Consider the following 17,648-nt stretch of genomic DNA (forward strand, 5'->3'; position numbering starts at 1 on the left):
GGATGGCCTAGCAGCCCAATTGTTGTTAATTCTCAGTTTTATCAATAAAACACACTCTTGAGAGATTTTTTTTACCACATTCCCTATAACTCCTAAAGTTCTATAGGATTTATAGAAGAGATGTGAACTTTCGTGTTTGTAGATTCAACTTCTTACTATGTCATGCAGCATCAGTTGGTATCAGAGCCCAACTACTTTTCTACCGCGGCATGCTAAGAAGCACATGGAAGAAGACTTGCAACCATTGGCGATGTGTATGAATGCAATGAGACAGCATGTGATTATTAGACTAGATAAATCTTTATCATTTGATAAAGATTAATCTATCCAGATTCAAACTTTAGATTAGTTCTAGTTTATCTACACTATCTTGACAGTCACCTATAAGCAAGATGTATAAGGTTTCTATCTCTTTGCTATATCTTTGAGAAGCTTCACTCTTGTACAGTCCTACTAAAGGGCTAACTCTATTATTTCTATATAAGAACATCACTGCCAAACGGTTTATGTAGGCAGAAACAGCAAACAACTATAAATCCTATATGGTATCAGAGCCTCTCAAGACAAACGTCTATGGCCACTCCCATCTCCAAAACAGAGTCTACCCAGACAACACCTCCTGTTTCAACCCCACCTCCTATTTCCTCTATCTCTTCTACTACCCCAATAGCACTTCAAAATGTGCTATTCCTTACCGTTCCGATCCTAGAGGGACAAAATCTTTTTGGCTGTCTCGATGGAACTCATCCACGCCCACCTCAACTTCTTCCCGATCCCACTTCCGGCCTCCTACTTTCAAACCCGGAATATCAATCATGGTATCATCAAGATAAAATGATCTTCAGTGCCATCATCTCCACCCTCTCGGTTGAAGCCTTACCACATGTAATTGGTCTTTCCACCTCTCGGGAAGTCTGGCTCACCTTGAAGACCTTGTTCTCCGCTCAATCTCAATCACGAATCATGCAGCTCAAACAACAAGTTGCAACCTTGAAGAAAGGAGCTCTCTCAATCTCCGCTTATTATCAAAAAGAGCAGGGATTCTCTCATCTTTTAGCTGCTGTTGGAAAACCCATTGAAGCTTGAGAACTTGTCTCCAACATCCTTGCTAGTCTTGGTCCAGAATATGATCCTCTTGTCACCTCTATGACCACCCGCCAAGACTCCATCTCTCTCAACGAACTCTACGGTTTTATGCTTTCTTATGAGATGCGTTTAGAGCAACACAAATCATCTATTGATTTGTCTATCTCCACTACCAACACTGCCCAGCGTCAGGGCCCATCCCATCCTCGATTCAACCGTGGCTTTATCACAGGCTAGCGCAACACCAACTTCTCCCGTGGAAGAGGCTGCGATTGAGGAAGAGTCCCATCTAAATTCTAATTCTCTGGTCCAGGATCTTCTCAGCGCCTTACTTGTCAGGTTTGTCATAAACAAGGTCACACTGCATCAACCTGCTGGTTCCAATTTGAACAAGGGTATCAAGCTGACACTTCACCGTTGCATGCCAACCTTGCATCTGCCTCCTATGCATCTGATTTTTCCTGGTATCCGAATACTAGCTCCAATGTCCATCTTACAAATGACCTCTCCAATCCCAATTTGAATGCTGAAAAATATACTAGAACTGACCAGATTCGTGTCGGCAATGGCCAAGGTTTGGAAATCTTACATTTTGGTCAAGGTATCTTGCCTACACCTTCACACAATTTTCATTTACTCTCACTCTTCCATGTTCCAGAAATCTAGAAAAATCTTATATTTGTTAACCAATTTACTCCACCCGCCAGCTCCTCCTCCAAGGCCCAAGTAGATTCCATCTCTGTCCATGGCCTTCCTCTCATGCTCATTTTTCCAAGTCCCTTGCTGCCTTCATTGGTGAAAAAGTCTCCTTGGATCAATGGCATCACCGGTTAGGCCATGTAGCATCTCCAGTTGTCAATCAAATTATCAAGTCCAATAAATTGCCAGTGGTTCCCTCCAAGTTCACTTCCATTTGTTCTTCATGCCAATAGGGAAAGAGTCATCGTCTTCATTTCAGTTTAAGTCCTTCTATTTCCAGTCGTCCTTTGCAATTACTTTTCATTGATGTATGGGGCCCGGCTCCACTCAAGTCTGTAAACAATAATCGTTTTTATCTAAGTATTGTGGATGATTTTAGTAAATATACTTGATTCTACCATCTCCAACTAAAATCTGATGTATGTGCTACCTTTCTTCGTTTCAAACTACACGTTGAAACATATTTTGGAACAAAAATAATCTCTGTCCAAAGTGACAATGGGGGTGAATTTCGCCCTCTTCAAACATCCCTCGCATCTATGGGAGTTTCTTATCATCTAAGTTGTCCACATACTCACCATCAAATGGGGTCTGTCGAAAGAAAGCATCAACATATTGTTGAAACAGGCCTTATACTCCTTTCCACTGCTAGTATACCACTCTCCTTTTAGGATTCGACTTTTGAGACTGCTATTTATCTAATTAATCGACTCCCATCCAAAGTAACAAAATAGAAATCTCCCTTTGAAAACTTATTCAATATTTCACCTGATTATAAAATTTTAAAAATAATTTGGCTGTGAATGTTGGCCATTCCTTCATCCTTACAATTCCATCAAACTTGTTTTCCGCTCTCAATCTTGTGTTTTCATTGGTTATAGCAAGAATCATCTAGGATACAAGTTTCTTCACATTCCTTCTGGAAGGGTTTACATTGCTCGGCATGTGGTCTTCAATGAACTAAATTTCCCTTTTTCAAAATCTGTTACCACCGGTCATCCACTCCTCTCATTCCTCCTACTGTGTCTGTCCCCCTTGTTATACCATCAACCAATCAAGTTAATGACACAAGCAACCCCCCACCAGAGATCTCTCACACTACTTTACCAAATGCCTCACCTCAATCTCTAATCCCCTTCCTCTCTCCAACCACTTCCTCATCAGCTACACCACCCGAAACATCACCTACTCAAGCTCTAGTTCCTTTCGAACAACCTCCCCCTTCAAGAGTGCATTGCATGATCACTCGGTCCCAGAACCAAATTTTCAAACTGGCCAAGTTTACAGATGGCCGAACCAGGTATCCACCTCCTCAAGCTCTCACGGCTCTACTCCTAAGTCAGGAAATTGAGCCAACTTGCTACACTCAAGCAAGCAAGCATGCTGAATGGCGTGAGGCAATGAATAAAGAATTTGATGCTCTTCTCAAAAATGGCACTTGGTCACATGTCTCTCCTCCTTCTATGAACATAGTTGGGTGCAAATGGGTTTTCGAATAAAGAGGAAGGCTGGTGGATCTATTGAGCGCTACAAGGCTCGTTTAGTAGCCAAAGGGTTCGATCAACAACCCGGAATTGATTTTTTAGAAACATATAGTCCTATAATCAAGCCTATAACTATTAGAACAATGCTCTCTCTTGCTGTTTCTACTGGTTGGCCTATCCATCAAGTTGATGTAAGCAATGCATTCCTCCATGGCAGCCTCAAAGAAACTGTATATATGGAACAACCTCCCGGATTTCAGCATCCTTCACATCCTACAGCACTTTGCAAGTTGCACAAAGCCTTGTATGGCCTCAAATAGGCACCAAGAGCATGGTTTTCAAGGCTAAGTGCTCGTCTCATAGAACTTAATTTCACGAGCTCCAAGGCTGATTTATCTCTATTTATCTACAAAGCTGATGGGATTCAAATCTTTGTGTTGATTTATGTCGATGATATAATCATCACTAGTTCACACACAGGAGCTATATCTACACTTATTCATGATCTAGACTCATCCTTTGCTGTAAAGACCTTGGACCTCTACATTTCTTTTTAGGTGTTGAAGCTACTTGGGAATCCGATGGCCTTCACCTATCTCAGCAAAGAGACATTTTGGATCGTCTCAAGAAAACCAATATGGAGCTTGTCAAGCCTGTCTCTACTTCGATGTCCTCCTCTACAACTCTCAGCCGGTTTGAAGGATCAACTATTACAGACACTACACTCTATCGCAGCATTGTTAGATCTCTTCAATATTTGTCTTTCACGAGTCTAGACATAGCGTTTGCTGTCAACAAGGTATCTCAGTTTATGCAAGATCCAAGAGAACCTCACTGGACTATTGTTAAATGCATCCTGCGTTACTTGAAGGCTACTATTGATTACACTCTATGCATCCACAAACTCTCATCTCATCAACTAATAGCCTTCTCGAATTTAGATTGGGCTAGTTGCCCGAATGACCGAAAATCAACATCTGGGTATTGTGTCTTTTTGGGTAAAAATCCGATATCTTGGAGTTCCAAGCAGCCCACTGTGTCATGTTCTAGTACAGAATCAGAGTATAAAGCCCTTGCAAATGCCTCTGCGGAACTGATTTGGACTCGGTCTCTTTTAAATGAACTTCGGGTCTCACTTCCATGTGCACCAATTTTATTTTGTGATAACATAGGTGCTACCTATCTCACTTCCAATCCAATCTATCATGCACATACAAAGCACATTGACATAGACTATCACTTTGTTTGAAATCAAGTTGCAGATAAATTTTTAGAGGTTCGGTTCATAATTGGAAAAGATCAGATTGCAGATGTTCTAACAAAGCCTCTTCCTACCTGCCGGTTTCTTCAACTCACTTCCAACCTCAACGTCAGGCTACCTATGCCGAGTTTGAGGGGGCGTATTAGACTAGATAAATCTTTATCATCTGATAAAGATTAACCTATCCAGATTAAAACTTTAGATTAGTTCAAGTTTATCTACACTATCTTGACAGTCACCTATAAGCATGTTGTATAGCTTTAGGTTTCTATCTCTTTGCTATATCTTTGATAAGCTTCACTCTTGTACAGTCCTAGTAAAGGACTAACTCTATTATTCCTATATAAGAACATCACTGCCATACGATTTATGTAGGCAGAAACATCAAACAACTATAAATCCTATAGTGATGAGCAACTAGAGGCACGTTTGCTGCAAACGAAGCGAATTGAGCAGTTTGAAGACCGTTTCAATGCATTAGCTGATCAATTTGCTACCTTAGCTGTTGCTAATAGGTATCACTGCAACCTAGGAAGGATGATGTAGATCAGAGTGCCCATAGCTTCATGAAGAGGTTTGAGTGGAGGAAGACTGGTTGAGTAGGGGGTACTAGCAATTCTACACGACAGTTCGTCTGACTCCCGATTGAGGGTTGCTCGAGTAAAACTGCGATAAGTTCTTCATTGGAGTCTCGCTCAATGGTCGCTCGAACGAGATGCTACAGGAGAGAAACCAAGAGTTTGCTCAATGGTTCACTCAACCTTGGCTAGAGAAAATTTGAGAGAATAGGTTTGCTTAAACAACTTTGAGATAAAGGCTAGTTTTGTAATTTTCTTTTTAGGGTTCCATCCTTATTCTACTTGAGCACAATAAGGATGGCTTAGCCGCCCAGCTGTTATTTCTCTGTTTTATCAATAACAAACACGCTTAAGAGTGTGTTATCAATAAGAATAGCTGGTCTAACAACAATCTAATAGATTCTTCATTTTAACTTGGTAGGTATTCTACGGTCACATGGTAAACCTGATGCACTTCTTCAAATTACCCACTCTACTCTTATTTTGATTCAAATCTCCCTTAATCTTCACATCTTTATGAATTATTAAGCCAAGAAACCAAAAATGACCGCCTTTTGGTATTTCTTGTCTACCGAGTTTTACTACCCTTCCATCTCGATTTCTACTTTACAGAACTTACAATCTTAGATATTCAATTATTATTGATAAGTAAGTAGATTTTATTGAAAAGAAAGCGTAAGGCGCCCCTATGTACACAGGAAGTATACATAGGAGAACCATAGCTAACCCGAAAAACCCGAAAAAAAACCCAGGAAACAGCCCCCAAGTCAAAACCTAGAAAACAAAGAACCAACTAAAGTACTACCCGCAAAAGAAACCAAACGGCACCCAAAAAACCAAGAAAACCTGAGAACAACCCACAAAAAACCCTCAAAGCAGCCAACTCTACGACCTATTGGCCTTGTCTCTTCTACACCTCGAAGAAGCTTTGATGTCTCCGTAATTTATGGAACTTTGTAGATTCCGAAGCTCCCTCTTACTCTCGCGTTTCTTGTTCTCAATCATCTCACCCCAAATCTCCTGATGCTTCTGTCTCTATTCTTTAGTCGCCCACGGATACACCTCGGAGATCTTTCCCCAGAGAACTGCCTCAATTCTCCAACAATCCTTCTCCCAATTCTGATCGCAAACAATAGGCTGATCCTTCTTCTCTTGAAGCTTTGATACCTCATTCCTCCTCCAGGAGACTGCATCACGGACTTTCTCTCCCAAAGTCGAACCAGTGGATAACTCTGAAATCCAACTAGGATCTTAAGCAGACTTCTTCTCTTCTACTGGATCTGTAGAGACATGAAAAGAAGAAGCTGCGTGGGCTTGCACAGAAGGAGCCGCAGTGACTAGAGAGGAGGACACCGGAGATGAGTTCAACTCAGAACCGACCAACAAGGAGACAGAACCCTGAGAAGCTGCCGGAGCCACCGGAAGCAACAACTCCGGTGCCAGCAGAGGAGGATGATAGAACCCAAAAGAACCCGATGACACCATACCCATACCCTCAGAAGATTCTTTAGAGGCTGGAGTCTGGCTTGAAAGCACCGTATGGACGTTGCTTGACTCACCCTCGGTGGATGGCATGAATGGCGTTGTCCCTGTAACTGCCGATGACGAGGGCTCCGACCTAATGGAACCCCCAATAGAAACCGAGATCGCTAGACCCGCGGCCTCTGTGGCTACCGACGCAGCAACCTACAAACCCTTAGGAGGAAGTCGAACCAGAATCAGCCCAGATGACACCTTCGACGTCGTCTCCGGCGTCAAACTTGACGGACGGGAGACTTTAGCTTTCGACATGAGACGAGCCACGAGGAAACCAGAAGATTTATGACCTAACCCCGACTCGGCAAAACGGTCCAGAAGATTCCTTACGGCCCGGCCCAAAGCCAAAAAAAACCCGGTACCCAACTAACGCCACGTCCGCAGCCTCGAACTTTTGATTTTCAAATTTGAACAAAAGGGACGCTTCTTACCCTGCGGACGAAGAGGAAGGTCTTTGTCCAACAGGTTGAGCTGATGCAACTCCACCGAGAAGCAATCCACTGTTGTTCTCTGTACAGACTCTGCATGCCACACCGTCGGAAGAAGATCAAGCTCACAAGGCTCCGGCAACGAAGCCCTTGACCTGGAACGATCGCCACCCACGATGGACAACTCCTTCACAGCAATGGCCGGAACCGACCTCAAAACCTTCGCAACAATCTTAGATACTCAATTATAATCCTACTTAATCTCAAACTTTTAGATTCTGAAGTATTGTACAAACTAGCAACTTGGAGTTAACTCCTGCTAACTCTCATCAACTAACCTGATATCATGAACAAAAAACATACACCATTGAATCTCTGTTATGGGCCCGGGTCTGTGATCGTGTGACTGGTTTGGCTAGAGGTAAAGCCACAGGGTCTAACTTCTTGAGCTTACCTATGGTGAAAGGTGGGGTAAAGGATAATGAGGTATTCGAGGTACCTCTACCTCTTAACAACTACTGGAGTTGTGTTTGATAATTTTCTGCATGCCTTTATTCTTCCAGAACCCCATATACATAGGGTGAATTACAAATACAGCAGTAATTGCTTGATTTCCAGTTTTAGGGAAAGTATAATTCCCTTTATTTGTCTCCTACAAATCAGCTACAATTGGGAAATATAATCCCTTATTCTTAGGCTACAACTGGGAAAACACAGCCCCTTATTCTTAGGAATTTCCTACCCCAAAGTTGTGCTCCTCAAGCACAGACTTTTCTCCCCAACCTTCCATATTTGCCTCAGCCGCCACTATGATTAGCGTTAGGGTTTTGTTACGCCTAACATAGGTGCGTAACAAACTCATTCTGAATTGATCTAGTAAGCTCATCTGATACCTCTACTACTTCTCAAAGTTACTACCATCATCATACATAGCCTTAATCACATTAATATATTTTAGAAGATCTCCTTTCTTTTCCGAAACTCTACCACATTATCTCTCTAGGAACAAATATCATCAACAACAAAGAAATGAAATAAGAAAGCAAGTTGCGCACCAGGAAAGTAAATAACATAAAGATCCTATGTCACCAAGAAATTACAAAAATGAAAAGGAAAAAAAAAAAAAAAAAAAAGCAGTTTAGAACTATGGAGCTCAATTTGCTTTCCTAAATCACATTAGCCCTTTTAAGCTTCAGTCCACCCAGCCACTAATAAAAAGAAAGATAATCCATAGTTAATAATATAATGCACAAATAGCATACCATAGTACAAAAGTAGAATCCAACAGTGGAGAAGTAGAATGACATCATCCTAAAGAAATCAAGGAGCTGCCCAAGCCTGTATACATCACGACTAAGAACTTGTTCACCATTACCACCAGCAACCTTTCCTTCAAATAAGGCAATCTGATTGAGCCCGACATCTCGTCCTTTTCCTACCTGTAAAACTGCATGAGAAAACTTACATCCAATTTATACATCACATGAGGAAATGAACAAGCTTACCTGGATGTACTCATGATGAGTAATATTTCCTTGGCGTAAAGTTGAATTGAATCCTGCATTTTAACACCAGAACTGAACAGATCAGGAAATAATAAAAGAAAATATCAAAGAAATTTTGATACAGCTCAGCATATCCCTTTATATAGTGAGGATATAAGATACAGCAAGAAGTGTAGAAGTACAGAAGTCATAAGGTCCATAGAGCAGGAGAAACACCAAATCAAATGCACTGGGGGAAGATAAAGCATTTATGAGATAACAATTTGTACAGCTGTGTGTGTGGGTGGGTGAGTGGGTGAGAGAGAGAGAGCATTAAATATGATATCCTAACGCTTCTTAAGGAGAGTCAGAACCCCTTCAATTATTCATTGCATCGAAGGCATGCCAGTTGATTGGATGCAAAAGAGATATCTATTCTAAAAGCTTCCACAGGTAATGCTTGCAAATTTGGGAGATTTCCCTGTTACCTTATTCAAGCTGAAGTCCTCTTTCCCCACTATTCTGTAAAATGTCATCAACAAGTATGGAAGTAACCAATGCTAGAACATGGAAAAAACAAATAGTCTTCCCACCCTTCAGAAAAAGACTAGAAAAAAGAGGAAGCTAGTGACTGCAAAAAGAAGTAAAAGGGAATCCAACTAATCCAGCATCCAGTAAAAAGCATGCTGAAATATAAGGGCTTGAGCATATGCAATGGAAGCTCAACACGATCAAAGGTTTGACTATTTCTGTTAAGTAAAAAAACAACATAAAACATATTGGGAAAGCTACGCCGACCGAAGAGTTGAGAACAACAGATAATATCTCTCCAACACAACATTTAAGCAACCACCTCATCCATGCAACAGTTAAAGAATTTTTTTAGACACTTGGTTTCAAACATCACTGATCTTAATTGAGTTATACACACAATAACAACACAAATTGACAGAATGAGCACAAAATTTTCTTGAAAAAACGGGGGGAAAAAAATACCTGAATAGATATCTTCACTAATATTGATAACCCGCGAGGCCTTGCTAATACCACCCCTGGTTATGTGGAAAACTCGATCAAAAACATCTGGATGGCCATAATGCATACGGACCCTAAAAATTAATTATGACAACAATGCCAACGAACCTGAATTTAGAATATACCAGGAAGCCAATCAAATCACTTGCATAATTCAAATGAACTTACTTTAAAGGATTTGCCAAAACACGCTGACCCAGAGTCACAAAGCTACTTTCTTGATTGGACATAAATGAGGCTAAAGAAGAGACACTGCACATCAATACAAATAATTACTTGAAAGTAAATTTGAAAAGGAAATATAGTCAGAGTGTGAGATTTAAAATAAATAAGGATTCAATGGAAATACCCTCCAGTGAATACATGTTCCCGGACACCAAGTATAGTGGGAGGACGAATACCATGATCACGATGGAATTCTTCAAGAAGGTTTCTCATCTTCAAGGCTTCCTCAAAATAATTATCCTAAAGTACAAATATTAAGTAACAGTACAATCAATCATAGCTGTAAAGAAAATTTTCAGACACAAACACTATGTAATGCAACTAGAGCTTCATAATAAGCATGACAGGGGAGGAATAAGGCAATATCCTATCTTTTTATTGGAAAAACATAAATGAAACAAATACAAGAAAGAAAAAACCAAAGATACGAAAAATCCGGATCGTTGTGGAACATGGAATGGGTACTGAATGAGGTGTTCCACTTACTATGGGATGTCGAACAATAGTTGGTAGGGTAGACTTAAGTTTCTATATATCTTTTCATCGGAAGATAAAATTTGATGAGACAGTCTTTTAAGTTAAAATGTTCATAATTTTCGTTAGACTTAGTACAAAAGGTTTGTAAGATATGTAAGATAGTAGGATACTTGATTAAATGTAAATGCTTGATCAAATTGGAATGAAAGTCTGCCACTTTTGAGATCATGTGGTTGAAACCAGAGTTCACTAAGGAATAGTTTTTTTGATAAGACAGTTAACTAGGGAATAGTATGTTCTAGAAACTATGGTAGAAACTCAATGAAATTGGAACGTACAGAATCTGATAGAAAAGTGATTATAGTAGGAATTACCAAGAAAAATGAACTAGAAATGAGTTCTTTCCAATTTGTGTTAATGACATTTATAGAAGTCAGAAGTGATTAAGGTATCAGTTTTGTGGTTGTGTCCCTCCAAAATAAATCGAGTCGCAGATGTGATAAATATCTCTTTGAACCTCACTTTTACGTGGATTTGAGAATTAACTGTATATCTCTGCAATTACTTGTAGCATAATAGTAATATAATGATCCAAGGGACTTGAAATAGAATTGAGAATTTGTGTGGGGTGTCGATGATGTAACCACTGCAATGCGAAGATGGGCCTCCTAAAAGGCCCAACTAGTCATGAAACCTGCTTATAAGTGTTAAAGAATTTGAGAGCATCATAAATGTACTGAAAGAGATTATATATATATATATACACAAGGTGACACTAGCCTAAATAGCCCAATGGCACTTCTCCCCATTCTTGGGGAGGATATCTAGGATTCGAAGGGTTTGACCCATTATACGCTTTTCCTAAGACCCAGCAGGCCTCTATGGGTTCCAAAGCTACCCGGCCCATCTCCAAAAAATCAGTGAGTACCTCTTCGGTCTTAAATTCTTCTGAGGCGGCCCATGTTTCTAAAGGTAAAACCACACTGGGTTTTCCCATCAAAAAGCCCAAGCTTATTGTTAAAGCTAAAGCTGGATCATGCCTAAGGCCCATTCCGACCCCCTTGTTTTCTCTGCATGCTGGAGCTTCTACGTCCGCAGCACATCAGGTGCTTAAAGACAAGGATTCCGGCGTCTCTGCTCTTGGGTCTGGTTCAGATCATTCCAGCCACGTTTATCAACGTGTTTATCAATGTCGGAAGTCTGGAATTTCTAACGCTGTTTGGACAAGAAAACAGGGGCAGTTCCCTGTTGTGGGTCAGAGCTTGAGGTGTGAGAAACCAGAAAATACTCTTTGGCTGAATCTTCCTGAGGTGGTGTCATGTGGCGGAGAAGGAGAAGGTGCGGCAGTAGCTCTTCAGGTGGACGGTGGCTCTTTGAATATTAACAAAACTACCGAAGTGGGGGAGCAGGTTTCGGGAGTCTTGCTGGATCATCTGGTTACCGGCTGTACATGTAATGAGATGGATATTCCTGCTGTGGGTACAAGTTTAGTGACTAAGATGCTGGAAAATAATAATATGCAGATGGTGATATGTGAACCTGTTTTAGTGGGAAATCAAGTGGAGAGCTGCCTTCGGGAAGATACAGGTGTAATTGATGAGGGAGAAGCTCTCTTTGACCGTGGTGCACAGGATTTTAGAAGCGGCCTCCTGTTAGAACTAGAAGTAAAAAATTCTAACGAGGAGGGGGAGAGTGGTGCACCGCTGGAAATCACACCTTTGGTAGTGAAAGGGGGAGAAAAGCACAGGGTATCACCTAGATGGGTGGTGGAAAAAGTTATGAGTTGTTATCATTCGATCGGGTTTTCTTGCGAAGGGTTTGAGGACAGAATGTTAGCTATGTTTGAGGAGATAGAAGCTGCTGGAGAAAGATCCTTGGCCAGACCTAAGACTTTGAATCCGTCGAATCAAGGGGCAAAAGGGCAGAGAGAACTAAACAGGTTGCCTTGGTCCATTAATTATGTGAAGAAAGGGGTTCTATCGGCTAGAGGTCGCACTAAAGGTAGGGGTTCATCTTGCAGTTATGATGCCTAAATTTCTTTCGTGGAATGCTAGAGGGCTTAATGAGAAGGAAAAAAGACTAGAAATTAGAGGGCTTCTAAGAGATTGGAGGGCGGATATTGTTTGTTTGGTGGAGACTAAGATGGAAATAATCTCGAGGGAGGTGGTGTGGAGCTTATGGGATTGTAATCAGGTTGATTGGTGTTATTTGGGAGCCAATGGAGCGTCGGGTGGGATTTTACTTATGTGGGATAGAAGGGTGGTGGAGAAATTGGAGGGATGTATAGGTAGATATACGGTGGCTTGTTCTTTCCGCAACATTGGTGATAATGATTCTTGGGCATTTGGGGGGGTTTATGGCCCAAATGATGACAATGATAGGAGGGATTTGTGGGTTGAGTTAGCTGGTTTGATGAGTTGTTGGGATTTGCCGTGGTGTATTGGGGGAGATTTTAATGTGGTTCGCTTTCCTAGCGAGAGGTCGGGCAATGCCAGTTTCTCAGTTGCCATGGAAGAATTTTCAAACTTCATCTTCATGCATAACTTGGTGGATCTACCTCTTCAAGATGGCCAGTTTACATGGTCAAATAATCATACATGGTCTAGAATTGATAGATTCTTAGTTTCTGTGGAGTGGGAGGAACACTTTCCTGAAGTAACACAAAGGAGGCTACCAAGACTTCTTTCCGATCACTTCCCTTTGTTTTTGGATTGTGGAGCACCAAGAGGAGGAAAAAGGTATTTTAAATTTGAGAACATGTGGCTGAAATATGAGGGTTTTGTTGAGCAGATAAAAAAGTGGTGGTCGTCTTATGAGTGTTGGGGATTACCAAGTCACATTTTGGCGTTTAAACTGAAGACATTGAAGACAGATTTGAAGAAATGGAATGCTGAAGTGTTCGATGATGTAGGGAAGAAGAAGAAAGAATTATTGGAGGGCATTCGTGAGCTGGATTCGGTTGATGAAGGCGGAGGCCTAGAGGAGGAAGAGAAGGTTCGCAAGATAGATATGTCAAGAGAGCTGGAGAAAACTCTTCTTTTTGAGGAAATAATATGGAGACAGAAATCTAGAGCTTTGTGGTTGAAGGAGGGGGACAAGAACACAAAATTTTTTCATAGGATGGCCAACTCGCATCACAAATTTAATCAAGTGGACTCTCTAAGCATAAATGGTGAAATCTCCAGAAATCCAAGGGAGATTCAGGAGCATATAGTTCAATTTTATAAAAACTTGTATGTTGAGATTTGTTCTTGGCGGCCAAGGGTCGAGGGCCTTTCTTTTCATTCAATTGATGCAAATGAGAGTAGTTGGTTAGAAAGAGAGTTTGAGGAGAAGGAGGTATGGAATGTCATCAGAGATTTCAACAGAGATAAGGCACCGGGCCCCGACGGCTTTACTATGGCTTTTTTTTTCAGAAGGGTTGGGATATTCTAAAACATGACATTATGGCTGTTTTTGCAGATTTTCACTCTCGAGGCAAGTTTGAAAAGAGCTTCAATGCTACTTTTGTCTCTCTGATTCCAAAGAAGAATGATGTTGTGGATGTGAGAGACTTTCGGCCTATCAGTCTTATTGGGGGAATTTACAAGATTATTTCCAAAGTCCTTGCGAACAGGTTTAAATCAGTTTTGGGTAAGATTATTTCAAACACCCAAAATGCGTTCATAGGTGGTCGACAAATCTTGGATTCAGTGCTTATTGCTAATGAATGTGTGGATAGTCAAATTCGTTCGGGGGATTCTGGGTTGCTGTGTAAGTTGGATTTGGAAAAGGCCTATGATCATGTGAATTGGGACTTCTTACTTTACTTACTACAACGTTGTGGCTTTGGGGAGAAATGGAGGGCTTGGATTCGTTTTTGCATCTCTACGGTGAGATTCTCCATCCTTGTCAATGGAACTCCGTCAGGTTTTTTTACCAGCTCTCGCGGGTTGCGACAAGGTGATCCTCTGTCACCTTTATTATTTGTGGTGGTTATGGAGGCTTTGAGCCGGATGCTGGTTGTTGCGTTGGAGCAGGGTTCGATGACAGGTTTTGCAGTGGGACATAGAGAGTCAGAGGCAATAGTAATGAATCATTTATTGTTTGCTGATGATACGTTGATTTTTTGTGGGGCGCAAGAAGAACAAATTCGACATCTGAGGTGCCTCTTTCTTTGCTTTGAGGCAGCATCGGGCTTAAGGATCAATCTAGGAAAATCAGAAATTGTTCCTATTGGTGAGGTGGAGGATGTTGAAGGGTTGGCTCAGCTTTTGGGTTGTCGGGTTAGTTCTTTGCCTATGACTTACTTGGGTATGCCTTTGGGTGCCTCTTACAAGTCCGTATCTACTTGGAAAGGGGTGGTTGAGAAAATGGAAAGGAAGTTGGTTGGATGGAAGCGTATGTATTTGTCAAAGGGCGGGCGGTTGACTCTTATTAAGAGCACGCTGTCCAATCTCCCCACGTATCTCCTGTCGTTGTTCCCTATTCCTTTGAGGGTGGCTAATCGTCTTGAAAAAATCCAGAGAGATTTCTTATGGGGTGGCATAGGGGATGAGACCAAATTTCATTTAGTGAAATGGAACAGGATTTGTACTCCGTTGCATTCAGGTGGGTTGGGAGTTCACAACCTCACCCAGTTTAATCAAGCTCTTCTGGGTAAATGGTTGTGGAGATATGGTAGGGAGAGAGAGGCTTTATGGCGTTTGGTGATTGACGCCAAATTTGGGAGCCTAAAGGGTGGGTGGTGTTCTATTGAGGTGTTGGTTTCCTATGGAGTGGGGGTTTGGAAATATATCAGGAAAGGATGGGAGAAGTTTTGCAATTATGTTCGGTTTGTGGTAGGGGATGGGTCACATATCAGTTTCTGGAATGATTGGTGGTGTGGGGAGAGATCTTTGAAGCTCTGTTATCCAGTTCTGTATAGTATTGTGAGGAACAAAGCAGCAATGGTGGTGGATAATTTGGCTGTTCATAATGGAAATATCCATTGGAATGTTCTCTTTACGCAGCAACTCCAGGACTGGGAGATGGAGATGGTGCTTTCCTTCTTCAAGCGGTTGTACTCCACTTCGATTCGACAAGGAGAGGGTGACAAGTTAGTCTGGAACCTCTCTACAAGGGGCTATTTTGAAGTAAGATCATATTATGAAGTGCTTAGTAGGAAAGAAGGCCCATCATTCCCGTGGAAGAATATATGGTGTGCTAAGGCTCCGACAAGGGTGGCGTTCTTTGTATAGTCTGCAACTTTAGGAAAAATATTGACCCATGACAATCTGCGAAAGAAGAATATTGTGGTTATTAAGTGGTGTTGTATGTGTAAAAAGAAGGGGGAGTCTATTGACCATTTGTTACTTCATTGCGACACCGCCCATGAGCTTTGGAGCTTTATGTTTTCTTTATTTGGAGTTGAGTGGGTCATGCCACAAACGGTGCTGGAATTGTTGACTACATGGGGTGCGTTTTTTGGGCATGGCCTAGCTAAAAAAGTTTGGCGGTTACTTCCTCATTGTGTTTTGTGGAGCATTTGGCGGGAGCGGAATGCGATGCTTTTTAAAGATGTCGAGACTGTAATGATAGTGTTAAGGAAGCGTGTGCTTAACACGCTATATCTTTGGATAGCGTCCCATCTTTGCCACCTAGGTGTTTCTACTTTTGTAGACTTTCTAAATTTATTAGTTGTTCCTTCCGTTTAGAGGCACTCTTGTATACTTCCCGTGTATTAGGGTTGCGCCCCTCTGCACTTTTTTATTGAATTTAAAATTACTTATCAAAAAACTGTAATGGAGTCTGGGGGATTTGAGTTTTTTTTTTTGTTGTTGTTTTTTTTGGTTTGGTAGGATAGCGGGTGAGGGGAAAGGATATTCTTTATCAGGTCTATGAAGATGATTGAACCACTCCACCATACTGAATATTTTTTACTAGCTTAATTTGTACCTCCATTACATCACCCTTTAGAAGGAAAACAAAAAATGCAGGATCGACTCATAATAAATCAGTAGCCTATATCAGCTTGGACTGGCCCATCTGAAGTCTCAACATGGAAACTACACCAAACTTATGCTACAGCTCTAGATATTGACCTACCAGTGATTGACCTTTAGTGAGATTCAGGAGAGGGATGACGCATGTCATAAAATCAACCAAGTCAGTCATACATCTATTTGTCTACTAGGTCAGTTTGAATGTACATCTAATTCATTTTTATGTCTGTATTGACTGGTATTATTCTTTGTTTAGCATTTTCCGTACACTTCTAAAACCAAACTCCAAAATGAACTTTTACCACGAGAATACTTCCTCAATTTAATTGACTGACGAACAAAAAACATTAAAAACCCAGATGGTTGAGTTACTGGGCTAAAAAAAATGAATCACCTGATTCATATCAATTGTCTGAACTGCATTTCCACGAGTGAATATGATTGCATGATTTTGGTTCTCAGGTTTTCCTTCACCAAGCTTTGGATTTCCAGGCAGTTTTATGGAGTATATTTCCTACAAAATCAGAAAAGAAATAGGTAAACAAAAAATTCAACAATAAAACATGCTAACATCCATGAGAGCACAAACAGAAAGTTTAATTTAAAGCTTAAAAATTATTCAAGTAAAAGTCCCCTTAATTGGAAGAAAGATAAAAGCCATAGCATAAGTACTTTAACAAGAAGTTCAACAAAAATTCATCATTGACATAAACTTTGGTATACATAGTGGGGTGGAAAATCTAAAGGTTACACGAAAACCTCAAGAGAAGATAAGCCCCCAGAACTTAAGTCATCAGAAAAGTTGCACAAGAAAAAAATATGTGCCTAACTGTCCTGCATAATCTGCAAGTATAGATAACTACTCCCAGATTCTACAAGCCTACAGTACATTTAAAAATACTGTTGTCGCAATTCTGTAATATATATATATACATATACTGACCTCCCCACATTCTTGTGGAAGTTGACGTTGTCCCCAGTTTTAAGTGGAAAAAATTGACTATATTAGGTTTATATATATATATATATATATATATATATATATATATATATATATGAAAAAGGGCATTTGAATCATTTAATAAGGCTTTTTTCTAAGGGAACCCTAAACACCAAGGGGTGGATTCAGTTATGCTCTGAACATGACTAGGGCAGTAATGATGGTCAATGAACGGTAATATTCGCAATAGTGTTAATGCGGGTCTAATTAATGGTTTATACAACCTCGCTTTCCTCTTTCTATTTTCTTGTTATTCCTATTTTTCAAACCTTTCATGTCCTAACTTCAGGCAGAACAATAACGATGCCTTTCCAATGATGGTAAGGAATTGAAAGTTGTGGGTTTGGGAGGGGATTCGCAGCAGAGAAAAGGAGAGATTTGCTTTTCCATAA

General features: G+C 40.7%; 1 protein-coding gene and 1 pseudogene across 1 annotated transcript in view; one reads left to right on the forward strand and one right to left on the reverse strand.

Moving 5' to 3' along the window:
- Positions 1-17,648, reverse strand: part of LOC133877272 (callose synthase 9) — a 114,202-nt gene that overhangs the window by 14,433 nt on the left and 82,121 nt on the right. Inside the window, exons 37-42 of the mRNA XM_062315510.1 lie at positions 16,651-16,770; positions 9,941-10,056; positions 9,760-9,843; positions 9,553-9,665; positions 8,578-8,630; positions 8,335-8,511 (exon numbers count right to left, since the gene is read on the reverse strand). Coding sequence (XP_062171494.1) covers positions 8,335-8,511; positions 8,578-8,630; positions 9,553-9,665; positions 9,760-9,843; positions 9,941-10,056; positions 16,651-16,770 — 663 coding nt within the window. The remainder of the gene's footprint in view (positions 1-8,334; positions 8,512-8,577; positions 8,631-9,552; positions 9,666-9,759; positions 9,844-9,940; positions 10,057-16,650; positions 16,771-17,648) is intronic.
- Positions 1,072-1,170, forward strand: LOC133878727 (small nucleolar RNA Z247; annotated as a pseudogene).

The sequence above is a fragment of the Alnus glutinosa genome, chromosome 9 (assembly GCF_958979055.1).
Source record: "Alnus glutinosa chromosome 9, dhAlnGlut1.1, whole genome shotgun sequence".
Taxonomy (NCBI): Eukaryota; Viridiplantae; Streptophyta; class Magnoliopsida; order Fagales; family Betulaceae; genus Alnus; species Alnus glutinosa.